This window comes from Leuresthes tenuis, unplaced genomic scaffold (genome assembly GCF_036924035.1).
Source record: "Leuresthes tenuis unplaced genomic scaffold, fLeuTen1.0.hap1 SCAF_12, whole genome shotgun sequence".
NCBI classification, from domain to species: Eukaryota; Metazoa; Chordata; class Actinopteri; order Atheriniformes; family Atherinopsidae; genus Leuresthes; species Leuresthes tenuis.
Window position 1 is genome coordinate 30,648,842 of NW_027325366.1, and position 20,061 is coordinate 30,668,902.

Consider the following 20,061-nt stretch of genomic DNA (forward strand, 5'->3'; position numbering starts at 1 on the left):
TCATATAATTTGCATAAGTGCGCCGGGAGCTTAGAGAGGTAGGATGGTATCATATCTTATGAACAAGCAAACTTGTTTTGCAACATCTTTTCTCTTAAAGTCCAACTCTGTAACTCATTCAAAGCAACGGATGACATGATTCATTCATTGTAAGCGATCCTTTTTGGCTCTGACTCACAGCTAAAGTGAACTTTTATGTTGTAGAAATAAAACTGATTTCAGATGGAGATAAATATCCTGCCGCATTCATATCTAGCCTTTCAAAGAGTTTCGGTCACTCATAAAAAACTTTCAGTCATTTTTTTCTGCTATGAATTTAGGTTTTTAATGACAGAAGTATCAAATAGGAATGAAATATCCGCACCTACCTTATCACATGGATAAGTTGCTTCAATGGACAACATTACATGCCAACACAAGCTGCTGTTCCAAAAATCAGCTGCTCCCTTCATGACTGTAAGAGTGGAGTGCGTTGGAGTGTAAAACAGCCGCAGTTTCCATGTTTCTGCCTGAATGTCTCCACCTAGCGGCCACAGTCTGCAACTGCGACGCAATGTGCTCCGTGTCCCTTGGTGCAGCGCAAACACAAGCTTCATTTTATTTTAGTGTCTGCTCTGGTCACTTTTATTCAGTACTTTTTGCATTTTTTTTTTACATTATGTAGAACTAAAACTTTTATTTCGTCTAAACTAAGGTTAGTCTGTTTGGAAATGGGTAAATTCAAGAAAATCCCGAGTTTTATTAGCAGCGTAGATCTGTTTTCTGATGCAGGAGGGAGCACATGTTGTATTCACTGTGACTCTGTGGTTTATAAAATGTATAGAGGTTTGAATTTGAATTTTATTTACATGTAAATTTAGGTACATTTTTCTCCTCAACAAAAAAACCTTTTGCTTTTGGTTATTTGCTTCTTTTCTTTCATTTATTTATAACTAAACACATTTTTTGGATAAATTATTTCCCATCAAAGTATTTTTTTGACAAAAACATGCTGCACAATAAACATTTTTTTGGATCAAGTACTTCCCATCAAAGTATTTTTTTGACAAAAACATGCTGCACAATAAAAGACACATCTAACTTGTGTTCGTTTAATAATTTATTTAAAGGTATTTTTCTCTTTTTCATGGCTGAATACAGTTATAAACACACTCACAACACATTTTTAACATACACAGCACACTTTCATGTCAGAAACCACCACTCCTGTGTTAATGCCTCAATAGCTTAGTTTATTTATGACTCATGTTTTATCACGTTTGCATCATAAACACTGATGAAGGAAACAAAGCAGAAACATTTGTTTTATAGTGAACAGTGAGCAGGGATTTGTCTCCATCTCCTGGACATATGCTGTACAACAGCTACCTGACAAATGACAAAACTCTTATATGAAATACCTGAGCGTCTTTAACAACAATTCTGATTAATTTAAGGCTGACTCGCATGTCCACATCTTTAAGAACGATTGTGCAAAATATCCAGCTATGCTGGAAGAGGCTGCACTAATCAGTCAATGCATTTCTTCTTCTTCACTTTGCATGAATCTGCTCACGTAGTCAATAATTAAAATAATCATAGCAAACTGAAAGGATTTATATGGTGTCTGAAAACAGCTGTAATGTTTAAAAAGGCTTCAGTCGGTCATTTTATACTTTTTAGCAACATGAAGATAGAAACTATGCAAGTAATGGAAATTAAATGGCTGAATACTTTATTTTACCTATAAAAATGTGTATATTATGTCTTTTTGACAAGCCTTTAGGATGTGAAAGAGATAGATGCCAAAACTACAGCATCTTTCTTACACTCATTATTCACAGAGCAGCAAACAAGTCGTCTCATTCGGTTCTGTACAGACTTGGAAAAGTGCACGATGACAACCTCTTATTAAGTTAGAATGATGTTATTAATTCATATGGATCCATTTATACATCTTATTAGATTATACCTGATATGTTTTTTATGTTGGCCTTCTGGCAGTAATGCCCCCATTTACCACAAATGACAAGAACTGTACTGAAATATTGTTTTTTATCAATTATCTGGCTGTGCTGCACTTTCTCTCCGGTAGGGATGGGAATCGAGAACCGGTTCTCGAAGAAAATCCACCTGCGATGATGTCATGTGCTTCGTATTTTAGCTCAGAATGTTTCCAAGGAGAGCAGAGCTGTGATCACATCAAAGGGGGGAAATACCTCCAACGTGCTGAAACATTTGACCACACAGCATTTAGTTACTTTGCACGGATGTAAAGTCTTTGACACGCTGCTCAGCGATGGCGGGGGGGCCTGTGGCACAGCGTCTTCCGTCTCAAAAGTCCCAGGTAACTCAGGGCTCTGAGTTCTCAGGCACTGAGCGTCTTTTTTGTCACGCACTCACATTGTATTTCTCACCCTGAAAAAAATTATACAATAAATTTCTCTGGCGCGCCGCTATCGCTATGGAAACGGCAGGAAACAAGCACGTCTCCCGTGAGTCTGAGCAGAGCAGTTATTAATAACAACAACACTAATAATTTAAGACCCCCATTCCTGTGACCCGTCCAACCGGCCCCCAAATAATGTCAGCGACATACCGTAAAAATAATTTCCATCTGATGTTAACATTTAGTTGACTGCAAGAGTGTGGCAGGCTCAGAGGGAGGAGGCAGGAGGCAGACTCAGAGGCAGACTCAGAGGCAGGAGGCAGGCTCAGAGGGAGGCTCAGAGGCAGGAGGCAGACTCAGAGGCAGGCTGATGAAAAGGGGTAGCTACAGGTATGGAGCCTGCAGCTACCCCTTTCATCAAGGCAGCGAAAACAAATGACAGTAAAATGTACTGCAGCCAAAGCCATTTGTACTATATTTGTACTGTATAGCTGGATGGGAATCGATAAGAGAATCGATAAGGAACCGAATCGATAAGCGATATCGATAATGGAACCGGAATTGCTAAATTAACAATTCCCATCCCTACTCTCTGGGTACTCCGGTTCCCTCCCACCGTCTACAAAGCTTGTTGGTGGTACTAAACCTTCTCGTTTGTCTCTGAGTGGCCCTGCGATGGACTGGAAACCTGTCCAGGGTCCAGGGTTTAATCTGCACTCTTTGCTTTTAATTTAATGAATTAGTTATTGTTTTTTATGTTTTTGGAACGATTTTATTTGCCTTGCCTTACTCTGCCTCTCGCCCAACGGCAGCTGGCTCCAGCCTCCCCACATCCCTGAGCTGGACTAAGCTGGTATAGAAAAGGGATGGATGTCAAAGTTCAACAGGCAAATGAGGAGATGGTGCAGGCTTTCTGGCAGGTGTGACGGGCATCAGGTATCGCACTCTCTTCCAGAAGTGCAGGTTTTTTGAGGCACCGCTCCGCGAGGACTCCGGCCATTTAATGGGAGCGCTCTCACGCATCAGGTGCTGCAGGCCGGGGGGGAGGTGCGAGTACCCCTGTGGTCCAGTGTCCCCCAGCTGGATCAGAATCACATTCATCTCCCTCTGGATCAGTGCATGGTGGAGCCCAACCTGGAGAACAGTTAGCATCATCCTGTTGTTACTCTCAGTGTTTCCACGTCAACACAATAAGCAGCTCTGTGACGATAAACCCTCGATCATCTCATCATTTTTCAGGAATTATGCCTAATTTTCTGACGCATCAGTGGCTAATTATCAACATAGTTGATTATACATGTAATTTCAAGTATTAAACTTTATCAGCTCTTGAAGAAAACTTGACAGAAGTCAGATTAAGCACTTGCCTACCTCATATCTCACAGTAAACTCAATGGATTGCAAAGAATTTAATGGATTTAGATGCAGTAGGTATGAACTGGGCTCTATTCTCTATCTTTTTGGGTCTGGGAATGAATAAGAACTAATATTACAGAGCAAGAACTCGAGAACTAGTCGTCATGTGATGCAAAATCTGAGAGGCAACTGTCTTTATTCCAGAAAATATGTTTGTTTCTGCTGTTTGAGTGTTTCTGATAGACAGCAAAACAAAATGACCACGTTGTGTTTTTATCTATTTAACAAGCCACAACTTCAGTGTCTCAGTCCTGTAAAGTGAGTTAATTCAGTTTGTTTCACATTTCAAAATGTGCAAACATGGATCCCTTCTTTTATTTTAGAGCAGGGATGTCAAACTCCGGTCCTGGAGGGCCGCTGTCCTGCAGGTTTTAGATGCTTCCCTGCTTCAACACACCTGATTCAGATTAAATGGATCTCTTTGAAAGATTGTTAAGTTCTGCACAAACCTGATAATGATGCATTGATCTGATTCAGCTGCATTGAAGCAGGGAAACATCTAAAGCCTGCAGGACAGCGGCCCTCGAGGACCGAAGTTTAAGATATTAGCTTTAGATATTAGTTTTAGATATTAGCAAACTAAGATTTCTGTGCCTCTACTCAACAGAGCTACTCTAATCCTCTCCTAACAGCTTTCTCTACTCACATTTACATGATTCTGCTCCCACAATAACAACGTTATGAGATGCTTAAAGGCAATATTCAAGGTTACTTTTACCACTATGTGTGTGTTGTTGTCAGAGCTGCTGTGTTGAGGCGGCCTGGTCCCAGTGCACCAGCCTCCTTCCCATTAAGCGAAACCAGTTCAGGTAATAAAAAAAACTCCTATAAAGACCAAAGTTGGCCTTGCTAATGTTTTCCTGAGATACGTATCACGGAGATCTACCGGTAGAAAAATATGTATAAATTCTACCTGTAATTATTCATCTAGTTTATCTAATCTAATTATTTATATTTCTGTGTAACTGCTTATGTTGCAAATATTTTTCCACCGCTGCATGAGAATAACAGCTCCACTGGGAGGAGGAACGGGATGCCAGAAGGGAATATTCCACGGCTCTGGCCCAGAGTTCACAACTCCCTCCTACTATAAGGTGAACAAACTGTTTCTTTGTGTAAAAAGTGACTCATATCAGTAGATATGCAGGCTTCTAGTCCAATCTACCCTATGAAGGTTTTCTGAGAACTCTCTCTTTCCAAGAACATTGAACTGCTCCCCTGCTGCAAGATATTCACATGTCAAATGCTTTGGAAATTCAGACCTAAGTGTTCCTAAGTATTCTTATTGACTTTCCCAACATCTACCAGCTGTTTCAAGTAGTTCAACACTAAGCGATTACATATTGCATTTGTCAAATACCGGTCTGTGTGTTCTTTGATGAAAAAACTCTCTCTTGTGTTACGTCGCAGCCATTTGTTGTGTTGGATTTATTTTCCCTCCATATGAATCATTCAGACCGTAAACCAATGGTCCCCAAACTACGGCCTGCCAAAATATGTCCTTAATGTATTCCATCCCTCTTATTTCTCTCTGTTCATTTTCTATGGCGACGCCTGACAAGTACATATGTCATTCCTTTTTTGGCCACTACAAGGTTTTGGCGCTGTTGCGCAGCCTTTTTCAGAGTACTGCACTAATCTCAAGGGAAATAATACTTTTATGCCTTTTTTTTTAAAAAGGATTTTATTAAAACATACCTTGCAAAATGTCTGAATGCATTGTGTTGTTAAATAAGCTGAGTAATAGTAAATTAGACTCATAAGTCTAGCAATATGTAGGCCTGTTTATTCATTGATTAACAATGTGAAATAAGTTCAGTTGTCAAAACAAAATGTGTTGGCCTACCTGTTGGAATGCAAAATAAGTTCTGTAATAGGCGATTTATGGATAAACAAGTCTAAGCCATGGTTTTATATGGCATTAAAATGTTCTTAATTGTTGTTCAATCTTGGAAGTTTTTTTATGCAAAATATAATTGTTTGAATTTCAGTTCAGAAATATTGGAATAAAATGTGATTTTTAAAAATGCTTAAACAAGCTGTTATCTAACATTACTAATGTTATTATTCTTTTTTTGAGATTTAAATTATATATCATTTTAACATGATGGCAGCCTAACATAAATAATAACAATAGCCTACACTGAATGGGCTAAAATTCAGATAAGGCAGATCTGCTGTATACAGTTGGCTTATTTACTGGAATTTGCATGGAATTTGCCCTTTAAAAGGGCCATGCAGAGCGAATCGCCCCTCTTTAGAAGTCTGGGGGCCACTACCCTAAACGATGGAAAAATTAGGGCCAAGCTTTAGAAAATACCAGAATTTTCCACTATTTCGGTTGTCAGGTTGTCACATTATAATAAACTAATATTGTCGCCTATATAATTAAATGTATTAACTGCCAGAATAAATTAAATGGAAAAACAGAAATGAGCCAAAAAGCAAACTATAGAAACCAGAATAATTAGCTTCTCTTTTCTCCAAAGAGAATGAAAATTAACTCCTGAATTAACGCTTCATGGTCATCTTGACATGGGTACGACTTCATAATACTTTTGTTTCTGTAAAGAAAAGTTAAAAACTAACCTGCCAGTCAAACCCCCCTAAAACGGAGGTTTGGGGTGAGGCGAGATGTTTGTCTCTGAACTCGGATCCTGATCCTGAGCCCGGGGTGAGGATGACCATCAGCCTCCTGCTCTTCCTAATGCATTCCTCCACCAGTTCAAGGCGATCTGTTGGGTGAGACCATAGTAAGATTCTGTGCATTTTACGGAGCCCCCAAGGGGACACGGGGGGGAAAATGATGGGTGAAAAAAAAAAAAAAAGGACAGACTTTTGCAAAATCCCGCAAACAAACTATTCTGGACCAGATCGGTGTTTCGTTGGCGGAAGAAGCAATGGAGGACGACTTGGAGAGCTTCTTGAATTCAAGAGAGGTCCCAAAAGAGGACATAAGTCGAATGAAGAGAGACAAGGTGGGCATAGTAATAGGCTAATATTGTATAATAATTCATTCATATTCATCCAAAATTAAGTAATCAATGTAGCAACGCAGACCTCGAGTCAGTGCCAGGGTATAAGCTCAGGCTAATGTTTAAGCTAATGCTCATTACTTCCCTGCTCTAACCAGTATGTATATGTACTGTATGCACAATCTATGCCAGACTGTATTTAAAAAGGCTCTAATGTTCTAATCCTAAACACGACCTCATCAGATCATATGAGATTACAGATGGAGAGAAAGTTTTGCACGATGTAGCAAAAGTCGGTGCTTTTTTTTTTTCACCCATCACTTTTTCCCTCGTGTCCCCTAGGGGGCTCCGTAGGATTTAACATTTAAGGCAAATTTAAGAGAAGAAGATTTAATTCCTATATGACGTAAAAAAAAATATTTTGAAGAATGAGACGGATTAAAACAAAGTAAAACAGAATTCCCCGGGTTTTCCCCACTGGTTGATGTGTAGTACTTGTCCGGTCTTAGATACTGAATGTCCAAAGTCTCCGTAGGATTTCACATTTAAGGCAAATTTAAGAGAAGAAGATTTAATTCCTACATGAGTTATTTTGAAGAATGAGACGGATTAAAACAAAGTAAAACAGAATTCCCCGGGTTTTCCCCACTGGTTGCCCGGTCTTAGATGCTGAATGTCCAAAGTCACAAAAACAGAGGGATAAATTGCTCACCTTCCCCTGGTATGTCATCTCTCCCCTGGATGTAGAGTCGATATCTGCACTGATCCTCAAGAACTTTGGGCAAAATCTTTGTGACGAACCAGGAGAGTTTTTCCTCGGTGGCCTTGTCGACGCTCTGCGTCTCGTAAACCACGTAGGCATCATACACCCGGTCATCTGAAACCCCCAAAACAGTGGATCGAGTGAAAAGTCCATTTCTTTTGCTGTTGTGCTCTGATTCAGCTGAGTTAGAGTTTCCAACTCAGTTCTCCTTTTGGATGAGGAATGTGAACCTGGCCATTTAACGCCTTCAACCCCCAGGAGTCTCATAAGTGTTTTCTTTCTTTGGATACCAAGACGGTTTACAGAGAAATACTAAATTCATTTTGGCCACATCATGTCAAAGTCTCCTGTGGCTGAACAGCATAAACTGCTCCATGAGTCATTTTTACAAATAAATATCTCACTGGTTAGATGTCAATGAATTATTGTGCTCAGATTCCAGTTCCATGTGAAGCAAGTCCTGTTTACTAGTTATTTCTAGTTATTACTAGTTATAGAAGCAAGATTAAAGGAACTGAATAAATAAGTTAGGATTAATTACAATGTGACCATGTGTTTGGCAGAGAACATCAGCTTGTAAATGAGCACGATGACAACATGCAAACATAGAGAGACCCAATCAGTCCAGGAACTGTCTCAGAGCCAAGAATGTTTAATCAAAACAAATCCAAGAAAAATCCAAGGAACTTAATCAGAAAATAAACACGAAACTGAAGCCGAGAGGAAAACACAGTGTGGCTCACATGGAAAAGCTACCAGAAAGATCTGGCAGAGAACAGTGAAAAGCAGGGAGCATTTATGTGGGGAAGGCTGAAGACGGAGGTCAGTGATAAGTGCAGGAAACACAAGAAAAGGGAGACTGAGGACTTCAAGGGTCGAAGAGAGGTAACAGAGAAAAGTAAACTGACTGGAACCAGCTGAGCAGACTGTGATCATTTGAAAGAGGAAGCCTTCACTACCGTTATCACGGTCGCCTAATGGCATGTAGGGTCTGACGAACAGGGCGAGGTCGATAGCAAAACACTTGATCATCATGGCAGCAAACACAAAGATGAGCAACACTCCCAGTCCTCCAATAACCAGTGGAATAACTGACTCTGCAGGAAAAACACAATTAGTCTGTTGTTAGTGAATCCCAAACAAAAAACAACGGCTGATTGTGCAAATTATGCCATGATTGTGGCAAACAGTCAACAATCTGGTCGCTGACCTTTTCGTTTGAGAATTAAAGTGACATTTTTCAGATGGTAGAAGTTCTTCCCCTTGCACACAAACTCATGCTCGAAGTCTTCAGCCGATAAATTTTCAATGGTCAGGATCGCAGTGGAGACGGTGTCCTTGGAAGATCCTTCAATCACGCTAACAAAGAACAAAAAGTTTGGTTTACTGAAAAAGAAAAGGACAAATGGTGCACGGAAAAAAGTAGAAACTAAACTGTATATTTTTTAAGTCAGACAACCACGATTTGATAAGATATGAGTTTAAATAAGTTTCCCCTGCTTTTTGGGCCACATCTATACAAGTTTCTTGCAATATGGAACAGCACTTCAGGCCTATATATATATATATATATACACTCTATATTGCCAAAAGTATTTACTCAATCCAAATAATAATAAATTCAGGCGTTCCATTAACTTCCATGGCAACAGGTTCATTGCTCCTCGGCATGCAGACAACTTCTACAAACATCTGTGAAAGAATGGCTCGCTCTCAGGAGCTCAGTGGATTCCAGCCTGGTACCGTGACACGATGCCACCTGTGCAGCAAGTCCAGTCGTGAAATTTCCTCACTACTAAGTATCCCACAGTCAGCCGTCAGCGGTATTATAAGAAAGTGGAAGCCACGAAGCCACGAAGTGGTCGGCCACGTGAAATGACAGAGTCAGCGGGTGCTGAGGCTCAGAGGTCGCTGACTTTCTGCAGAGTCGATCGCTACAGACCTCCAAACTTCACGTGGCCCTCAGATCGGCTCCAGAACAGTGCGTAGAGAGCTTCATGGAATGGGTTTCCATGGTAACTGCATCCAAGCCACACATCACCAGGTGCAATGCAAAGCGTCGGATGCAGTGGTGTAAAACACTGGACTCGAGAGCAGTGGAGACGCGTTCTCTGGAGTGACGAATCACGCTTCTCCATCTGGCAACCTGATGGAGGAGTCTGGGTTTGGCGGTTGCCAGGGGAATGGTACTTGTCTGACTGCATTATGCCAAGTGTAAAGTTCGGTGGAGGGGTGATTATGGTGTGGGGTTGTTCTTCAGGAGCTGGGCTTGGCCCCTTAGTTCCAGTGAAAGGAACTCTGAATGCTTCAGATACCAAGAGATTTTGGACCATTTCATGCTCCCAACTTAGTGGAAACAGTTTGGGGATGGACCCGTCCTGCTCCAACATGACTGTGCACCAGAGCACAAAGCAAGGTCCATAAAGTCATGGATGAGCCAGTCTGGTGTGGAAGAACCTGACTGACCTGCAGAGTCTTGACCTCAACCCGATAGAACACCTTTGGGATGAATTAGAGCGGAAACTGAGAGCCAGCAGGCTTTCTGTCCAACATCAGTGTCTGAAATCACAAATGAGCTTCTGGAAGAACGGTCAAAAACTCCCAAAAACACACCCCTGAACCTTGTGGAAAGCTTGCCCAGAAGAGTTGAAGCTGTTATAGCTGCAAAGGATGGGCCGACGTCATATTAAACCCTATGGACTAAGAATGTGATGTCACTAAAGTTCATGTGTGTGTAAAGGCAGATGAGTGAATACTTTGGCAATATAATATATATATATATATATATATATATATATATATATATATATATATGTACTTCTCCACAATGACAATAAAGCTTTCTATTTCTAAACATGCTACTTTGTTGAATTTTTCACTTATTCAATAAAATATGCAAAATATCTGCATTTTTTCACTGGGCTTACGTTTTTGTGGTCTGATTGTATCCATCTATCCGTCTGAAATCCTTTCCGTTTATCGTCCAGCTACTTTCACAGTCACTTTTCAGATTATGGCCACAAAAAACGGAGCAATTCAGTTTGATACTGGAGCCTGTAGGGCAGAAGAAGGCATGAAAGAGAACATTTAATCTGTGCCACGTGTGCGTTGCCTCAGTTTTTCCAAGTTATTCACTGCTTTCTTTGTCATTCATTGGATCAGTTTTTGTCATGAAGAGGGCTGCCAGATTGGGGCTAATTTAACTCGGCAGCACTGAATCAATACTATGAGTTGATTTACATTCAAGTAATTCTGCAACAGTGCTGAACCATGCATTTAACACTTTACAGACATCCCAGTGGATAATTGAGGGCAGAAGTTCTATGGGTGAGTTGATAAGACAACACAAGGCAGTTATTGATCGGTAAAGTTTTGCTACCTTCATCACCAAACTGTTCCTTGTTGACTGGAGAGAGGATTTCTACCTCTGTATGGTAATAATGTTCTGGTGAAAAGCAAAAAGAAAACTGTGATGAGTTTTTTATTGATGAACACAGGCTGCATCGTGTGTTCAGTGCATATTCTGAGCTTATTTTCCATGCAATGACATTATTAGTTCGGCATAAATTAATTCAGTTCGAAATGATACATAGATTTCACTACTCAAAGCCACAAGCTAACAAGAGGTATCCTAATGTATCAGCCTTGTGTAACAAATGCAGGAATCAGGTTGGAACCCTCACTCATCAGCTTTGGACGTGACCCAGTCTTCACTCATTCTGGTCTTCAGTTTTCGACTTTTACTCAAAGATACCGTATTTTCTGCACCACAAGGCGCACCTAAAAGCCTTAAATTTTCACAAAAATCAGCCGTGCACCAAATAAAAAATAAAATAAAAATAACAATGCGCTTTATGTGTGCACCGGATTCCAGAATCTGTCACGGATGCCGCCATTTTGAATTTACCGCAGGGACGAGGACGACCAACCATCAACATCCAGTTCAGTTCAGTCCATTGAAAGCTATTCCTTAAATAGTTTAAAAATAAAGGAAATAGTGAGCTGTTCGGTGTAGCCACCAGACAATCCGTCGGAGGTTTGCTGCTGTTGATGTCCTATAAATCTCCAGCCCAGGCTTGCATTTTGTTTTGCTACAGTACCCGGATTGTGTGGAAGTCCGTCAAATTGTTATTTACAATCCAGCTAACTTTGATGATGCTTACAAAAACATGCAAAACTACGATTGCTTGGTAAGTGACATGCATTCAATCCAATGTGCACTTGGTGATAAAAAGAATATAAATGACAGAAACGAGGGTATAATAATACTGTAATGTGCCGTATTACCATTAACCTGATTACTTACATCGTTGTAGATTTGAACCATATCTATAGATAAGGTTATTGTTATCGAATGCTTTATCTTTACAAAGCTGAACATTACAAAACCAACAATCCTAAAGATCTAATGTGAAATTAATCTGTATTTTTAATCATTTTCTTGTCATTTTCACATTATCACAACACCAAATACTAAACGAACTAAACAGATCATTTAAATTGTTACCTTGAACAATTAACTTCCTGGTGCCTGATGAGTTATACGCCCTGTGATTGTGCGTCCACGTGCACGTGCAAGTGTAGCTGCCCTCATCGTCTTTGGTGGCTTTAGGCAGCAACACAAAAGCTCTACTCTGTCCATGAAGAAGATTACCGTCCTGCAGCAAAATGGACCACAGAAAGAGAAATAAAGAATTAACTCTAATCATCTAATTACACGATAGATTTAAAATAGTAATTGAGCAGTTTCTTAAGGCTTAGTTTTAAATGAGCACTCAGTAACATACTGAACTGAATAATGGTGACAGAAGCAGGAAATTCGGATGTAATAAACAAATCTGACATATATCAACATATAAATTGATGTTTAAAATCACAGCAGTACGTTAGGAATTATTAACTGTTAATCACTACAATGAACAGCCGGTGTCACTATCGCCACAGGTGGTCCTACCTTAAACCAGCTGAAGTTTCCTGCAAAATGTTCACATGTGTAGACGACAAGTTCTGCACATGTGACATTTTTGAATTGTTGGGAATTGTCATTTGCTCCATGTGGAAACGCATACCGATAGCTGGCGTTGTAAACTTTAATGTTCACAAAATACTTGAAACATTCTCCCGATGGGTCCATCTTTCTGAGGAAGAGGAAAAGAAAAGCAACAGATGATCTCACACAAAAGACTGCATTTTAGATTTTGAAAGATGAGAGTTTACTCTGATAGGTTTTTATAGGGACTCCTGTTCTTACATGGCGGTGTAATTCCCAGAATCAGCAGCCGTGAGGTTTAAGAAAAACAGCGCCCCACCATGGAAATGCACCCTGTGCTTCTCATCTGTGGTAATGTTCTCAATCTGGGAGCCATTTTTGTACCACGAGAACCCTTCAGTCAGGAAGTCCTCCGGTTCCTCCTGTGCATCGTAAGGCACGTAGTAAAACGCTTCCCCTTCGATAAGCTTAAATATCTCGACTTTGAACTCGTCGCATTCGGACGTGGCTGAAAATGAGGGAAAAAAAGATACAGATCACGATCATCAGATGAAGAATGCTGACAGTTACTGGATGTGTAAACGTGCGTGTTGCTGAGGACACAGGTGTTGCAACCCCTCTGGTACCAAAGAACTAACATTACATACGAAGGAGATGACGTTTTAAAGCACAAAAGAAGATGGTCATGTGTGGTAATTTTACCCAGAACTCTTTATTTGAACCATTCTTACTTTAATCAATGTTAATCAGAAAAGGATCAAGTCTCACCCGCCTACCTGGTGTAAATATCCACTGTTTACATTCCACACTGCAGTAAAACCACTAACTTCCAGTATCGCATGAGCGCATTACTGCATTTTACCATGACGTCTTCCAGTGAGACCTGTATAAACAGATGATGAACACTACCTGCTCTCCATTCTCCCGATGTGGAAATCACTGCAGCGAGGAAGACGAGATGCAGGAAGGCATCCATGAGCTGGAAGGAAAAGTTAATTCCCAGTCAGACCACAGCATTCTGAATCATTAACCCCTTCCCCACCATGACGTCTGCACTCTTTATCCCGAACATCTGACACAATTCTCTAAATGTCCTGATTCATTTGCTTTGTTTTCTTTTTCTTTCCTCTTTAAATATTTAAAACAGGAAACTGACAAACTGACTGGTATTTCCCACTGCTGAGTGTAGAATTTTACTGCAGTTTCACTGTCTGTCTGCAAAGAGCCCAGCTCTGCTCCCCATCCTGTTCTCCTGCTCAAAAAACAACCCAAAAAACTCAAAAAACAACCGTAGTTCACACCCAAAAGTGAGTCCAAATGAACACAGGCCTGCATTTATTATCCCAGTTCTGTGGCCTGTAACGTATGATTTTTATTATTGAACGCATCAAGCAAAAGACAAATCAGAAGTCATTCCAAAACAAAAAGATGAAGCAATATTTAATGCTAATGCATTGTTGCATCAGCCTTGTATTGTAATTAGTGACAGAAAGGGGCGTTAAATTCCATTAAACTACAGATCAGTTGATATTTTCACACTGTTTGAAGCTTTAATCCATCGCAGACATGTGGCAGTGGGTGAAATTAACAAAAAAATGCTTTGATTTAAACCAAAATGAGCATTTATCCTTCGTCACACATAGTTTTCCACTGGAGTCAAGGAAAAATGTTCTGGAAAGCCCACCGGAGGGATTTAATTATTCATTTTTGATGATTTGACTATATAAAAAACACTGCAACTGGGAGACATCTCAGAATCTAATGACTTTAAAGGCTGATTTAAGGATTTATGGTTAAAACAGCTTATATTGAGTGTCGTGCTCTGAAATCGCCTCCACGGTCACTAGCTCTCAATCTCACCGAGCACGTCTTACATGTTGTACCAAAACTCCACCCAAACTTTTAAACAGTGCTTGCTGCCTCTTGTTGATTCTTTGCAATTAAAAATAAAGGCAGTTCTGGCAGGAAAAGGGATCCAAAAAAACCTACCGTATATATTCAATAGCTAGAACACTGAAGCGTGTGAACTAAAGTGTTCTAAAAGTGAAATATCGAATCATCTGCACAGGAAGTTCATGTGAGAACATGACTGACAACAACCTGCTTGCTCAACACTGATAAATTTTAACAGTCATTTTTGCAAAGATGCTATCAGCAGGATGAAACCTCTGAAGGACTGTTGGTGAGTGTTTTTCCTCCTTTTTATCATAACAAGGCAACAAGCCGTGTGGTTGTATCAGCTGCAGATTTGGGCAAACTACAGAAAAGACCCAAAGTAACATTAAGTAAATATTAGGAATGTTATTAAGGTGCATGTAAGTTCGGAGCCTCCTAATTATGCTGAATTAACTGGCTTTTGGTTTACACGCTCTACTTTTTGTAAAATGTCTCAGCACTCAGAACAGGGAGATAATACTATCTTTAGTTAGTTTGAGAGTTTATGTGTTGTGGCAGCCGTGCATGGAAATAAAGAAATATTTCCATTTTTTCCTTAAGAATACACAAAAACTGGTCTTCTATTGATGCAGTTTATTCTGTGTACTGGAAGCAGAATTCTCAGTAGCACTGTTGCCAGGTTATGAGCATGAATAACAAATCCAGTCTATGAAAACTAACCAAAAAGAAGCCCAAAACCACAAAAACTTACTGACCACTATCTGAGATATATATATATATTTAATCATGTAAATCTGCAACATAAAAACAAAATAAATGTGATGAAATAACTTCCAGCCTCACACTTTATCAGGAGTTGTCACAGTGACTCGATGTTTTACGCCCTTCCAGAGGCAACCTTCACACCCTGGGCGCTCACGGCTGGGGACAAACATGCAAACTCCACACTCCCCAGCCGGGAATCAAACCTGCAACCCTCTTGCTGTGAGGCGACGGTGCTAAGCACCACACCACCGTGCAGCCCTGTGATAGAATAACACCATCATCCCTGAAATAAGGTGGAACCGAAGTAAACCAGGAAACAAGTAACAAAGTCCTATTTTCATATGTTGAAATAGGCCAAAGAAAAGGCCCTCCACAGAAGTAAGTCTCCTTAATTACAGCGAAGCTGCTTCTACATGTTTATTACAGCTGAACAGGCTTTACAATGTGTTCACTTGCTGCCAACTCCAAGCATGAGGGAAGGAGATTTAACTAACATGAAATCACATCTTAGTAACCTCTGGCCACGCAATATTACCATATAATAATACCTTAGTATGACATGGTCAAACAGAGGATTATTGTCTATCACCTGATGGTCTTCTGCGTAATCAGATGGATTACATTACTGGTAACTAACTGAATAATTCATTAACAAACCAAACCTACCGCCCACAGCTTAAGTTAATGATAACCCTGGTTGGTTATTAGTGCTTTTTGGCTATTAGATGAAGCCATAAAACCAACAGTTTCTTTTTAAAATTAACCTAATTATTTGATGTATTTCAGCCTGATCTTTGTCCAGTCAGAATAAATTTACTGTTTTAAATGTATCCTAAGTGCCTCGACAGAAGGCTGATCATCACAATCAGTAAAATGCAAATAAAACACAGTCTTCATCGCTCCTGCAAGTTAGTCATCATTTGGCTTTTGTTCTTTAAGTCACTCTGGCATCATTTTAACTGACGGTAAACTAGAGTAAAAATATAAAAGCACGCTTACCTTGTCAAAGTCTGAGTTAACAGCTGAAGAGAAGACTTGCTCCCTTGCTGCTCCGTCCTTCACAGCTTTATATCTTCTGTTCAATCAGAGTGAGCAGCTGCAATATAAGCTGCTAAAAATACCAAGCTGCTGCACGCACACACAAGCCTGTGCAGCTATACTTAGGAGGATGTTGCTTCATCCTCCATGTATTGTGGATGGATTAACCCTAACTTAACCAAAACACTAACCTCAGCCAGTCTTTTTGAGCTTGAACTTGAGTTATGACGATGTTACGATTGGAAAAAGTAATTTCCATTTATTCTAAATTCCTCCCTTTTACACAAACAGACACTGTTGATGTGTTGAAACGCAGGTTTCAGGAGTTTATCAGCCAGAAACATACACAGTCTACACATGAAAAACATTATATTTCATCATATTTCAGCCCCTCACAAATCCCTTCGTAAGCTTCAACTGGTCCAAAACTCTGCAGTCATCTGCAGAACCCCCCCTTTCACCACATCACCCCCGTCCTCAGGCAGCTTCCTCCCGGGTCAAATTCAGAATTACATTCAAATTCTGGCCATCCACAAGATGCATTTCATTACGATGAGCAGCAGAGCTTTCAGTCGCCACCAGACATCCACAACCTTGCCCCCCCCCCCCATATCTGTCCGATCTCCTCTGCACTATCATCCCCCCTCGCTCCCTCAGGTCTTCCTCATCCCTCCACCTCTCTGTGCCCTCTGCCCATCTCATTACGATGAGCAGCAGAGCTTTCAGTCGCCACCAGACATCTGCAACATCGACTCTTTACCCCTCTTCAAATCACTCAAAACCCATCTGTTTCTAGCTGCATTCTCCCTCTAGCCTCATTGCTCTTTTTAACTTGTTTCATCTAATTTATTGTGTTTTTTAATGTGTTGTAAAGTGTCCTTGGATGTAAAGAAAGGCGCTTTTTAAAATTAAATGCATTATTATTATTATTATTATTATTATTATTACAAATCCAATGCACTAACAGGGCAGTACAAAGCACAAATTATTCTAATTATTGATCCATACAGTAGCGTCTCACAACATAAAAGCCTTTAAAAGCAGGCTGAGAGGCAGCAGCTTTGACACTGAATGTGTCTGTACTAGTAACACAGAAAAAGTAGATCTGTAACAAGCCACAACATGATAATACCATGAGAAAAGGTTCGAAATTAGGATGAACTTCTGGTTCTTCTGGATGAGAGTTGCATTAAACTCCAAAGCCACACCTTCCAGTCCCCAAATCTTGCAACCACTCAGTTTCCTTTCTGCTGTTGGCTTCGTGTCCATCTTCACATAAATAATAAATGTTTAATTTAACTCATCTGCTTGACTGACTTTGTGAGGGGGAGGGGGGGGGGGGGGGGGGGGGTTAAAGCAAGCCATGTTTCCTTAAACCCAAGCTTACAGTAAAAATTAAAACAGTGTAAAACAGATTAAAGTATAGTCAACGGTGTGCAGACTGTTTTGCCTTTTGATTTTTTTCCTGCCTGTGCAAAAGAAATATTTAAAGCCAACACCACAAAGAAATGTCACAGTTTATGTTTTAATATTCTTATTTTCAAGTCATTTGTTATGTTTTCTGATCATGTTTTCAGGTTCTTGTGTTTTCAGGTTCTTATGTTTTCTGGTCATGTTTTCAGGTTCTTATGTTTTCAGGTTCTTATGTTTTCAGGTTCTTATGTTTTCAGGTTCTTATGTTTTCAGGTTCTTATGTTTTCAGGTTCTTATGTTTTCTGATCATGTTTTCAGGTTCTTATGTTTTCAGGTTCTTATGTTTTCTGATCATGTTTTCTGGTCATGTTTTCAGGTTCTTATGTTTTCAGGTTCTTATGTTTTCTGATCATGTTTTCAGGTTCTTATGTTTTCAGGTTCTTATGTTTTCAGGTTTTTATGTTTTCTGGTCATGTTTTCAGGTTCTTATGTTTTCAGGTTCTTATGTTTTCTGATCATGTTTTCTGGTCATGTTTTCAGGTTTTTATGTTTTCTGGTCATGTTTTCAGGTTCTTATGTTTTCAGGTCATGTTTTCCGGTTCTTATGTTTTCAGGTTCTTATGTTTTCAGGTTTTTATGTTTTCTGGTCATGTTTTCAGGTTCTTATGTTTTCAGGTTTTTATGTTTTCTGGTCATGTTTTCAGGTTCTTATGTTTTCAGGTCATGTTTTCCGGTTCTTATGTTTTCAGGTTCTTATGTTTTCAGGTTCTTATGTTTTCAGGTTTTTATGTTTTCTGGTCATGTTTTCAGGTTCTTATGTTTTCAGGTTCTTATGTTTTCTGATCATGTTTTCTGGTCATGTTTTCAGGTTCTTATATTTTCAGGTCATGTTTTCAGGTTCTTATGTTTTCTGGTCATGTTTTCAGGTTCTTATGTTTTCTGATCATGTTTTCAGGTTCTTATGTTTTCAGGTCATGTTTTTTCCCCTCTCACATTAGGTTCACTCACCTGTTTTCTGTTCCCAGCTGCACATCATCACCAATCACTTCCCCACAGCATTTAGTTCCCAGGTTCAGTCACAGTCATTGCAGAAGCCTCACTTTCCCTTCCACGCTCACGCTGAAAGCTAAGGCTGGTGTCGCCTCATAGCCTGGTTTTCATAGTTTTGTTAACCACAGTCATAGGCTTGTCTTGCTTTGTTTGTTCAAATATTTTTGATAACCGGCTCAGCTGCGCCTTTTGTGCTTTTGCGTTTGGAATAAACCTTTTGTTTTGGAAGTCTGCATCTGGGTCCTCCCTTCCACCACCGTTCTTGACAGTAAATAGACTTTTGTGAGTATTACACAACAGGTTTTAATCATTCCCAGAAGATGGAAGAGATGCAAATTGGAAGTGTCTGCATTGAAAATTGGGTTCATGCACATGTTTATTTTCATGAACAATTCTTTAACACAGCTTTATAAATCTGATTTAAAAAAAAAAAATCGCATTTGCTGTGTTGAGTTTTGTGTTCTGGAGGTTTTCTTTTTAGCATGACTGTAGGTTTTAAGCTGTTCCTTTGGAGCAGTCCTTCATGTTCCCCTGATTATGTTTTGTAAAAAGCCAGTAACAACTTGCTGTGAAGTCAAGTCTTCAATTCCTGCCTTTATTAGGTTACAACTGCCATGACAAGCTTGAAATGGAGCCAAGAAAAAGAGCAGGGTAATGACATCAAGAACACGCCTGGATAATAATATCCTGTAGAAAAACACAGTGAAAACTGTAGTTTCTTAAAGGGGAACTCCGGTATTTTAAAACCTAGACCTTATTTCTGGCATGAAATACGTTCATCTACTCACCGAGAACAGTTTGGCGAAAATCGGCGTCCTTCGGAAGATATTTAGAAAACTCGAGATCGGCATATATCCATATAACGGAGTGAACGGGGCAGGGACGATGCAGCCTCTAAATAAGTCATTATCTGTCTTTATTTCACCAATACTTTAAGAAGAATGAATGGATGAACGTGTGCTATAGCTCTGTTAGCTCATAGCTGCTGTTATGTGGCTACTTGCAGCTAAAGGAGAGCTAACGGAGGGATTTCTACACAGGCACTCTACTGGGACCACTTCATCCACACGCCCCCCTGCAGCACAGTTTATTCACTCCGTGCTCTGTGACAGTCGGCTAACTTCACACAGAGTTTGCTGCTGATAGTTTTGTGCAACATGGCAGGATATTTATCAGATTTTGACAATGTGAACGACGACTTTGAGTACGATGACGTTCTCACCGGAGTGAATGAGCTGTGCTGCAGGGGGGCGTGTGGATGAAGTGGTCCCAGTAGAGTGCCTGTGTAGAAATCCCTCCGTTAGCTCTCCCCTAGCCACATGACAGCAGCTATGAGCTAACAGAGCTATAATACGCGTTCATTTATTCATTCTTCTTAAAGTATTGG

General features: G+C 40.0%; 2 protein-coding genes across 2 annotated transcripts in view; both read right to left on the reverse strand.

Annotated features, from left to right (window-relative positions):
• Window positions 1-3,121: 3,121 nt before the first annotated feature.
• Window positions 3,122-16,470, reverse strand: il1rl1 (interleukin 1 receptor-like 1). Its single transcript, XM_072396853.1, has 13 exons — window positions 16,403-16,470; window positions 13,677-13,764; window positions 13,422-13,491; window positions 12,774-13,020; window positions 12,477-12,660; window positions 12,030-12,180; window positions 10,902-10,967; window positions 10,450-10,576; window positions 8,733-8,881; window positions 8,482-8,619; window positions 7,472-7,636; window positions 6,374-6,519; window positions 3,122-3,502 (listed from the first exon to the last, which is right to left on the reverse strand). The coding sequence occupies exons 1-13, from the start codon at window positions 16,468-16,470 to the stop codon at window positions 3,242-3,244; spliced, it is 1,860 nt and encodes a 619-aa protein (XP_072252954.1). The 3' UTR covers window positions 3,122-3,241.
• Window positions 10,602-20,061, reverse strand: part of LOC140319717 (interleukin-1 receptor type 2) — a 60,272-nt gene continuing 50,812 nt past the window's right edge. Inside the window, exon 10 of the transcript XR_011917977.1 lies at window positions 10,602-10,614. The gene's annotated coding sequence lies outside the window, so the exon portion shown is untranslated. The remainder of the gene's footprint in view (window positions 10,615-20,061) is intronic.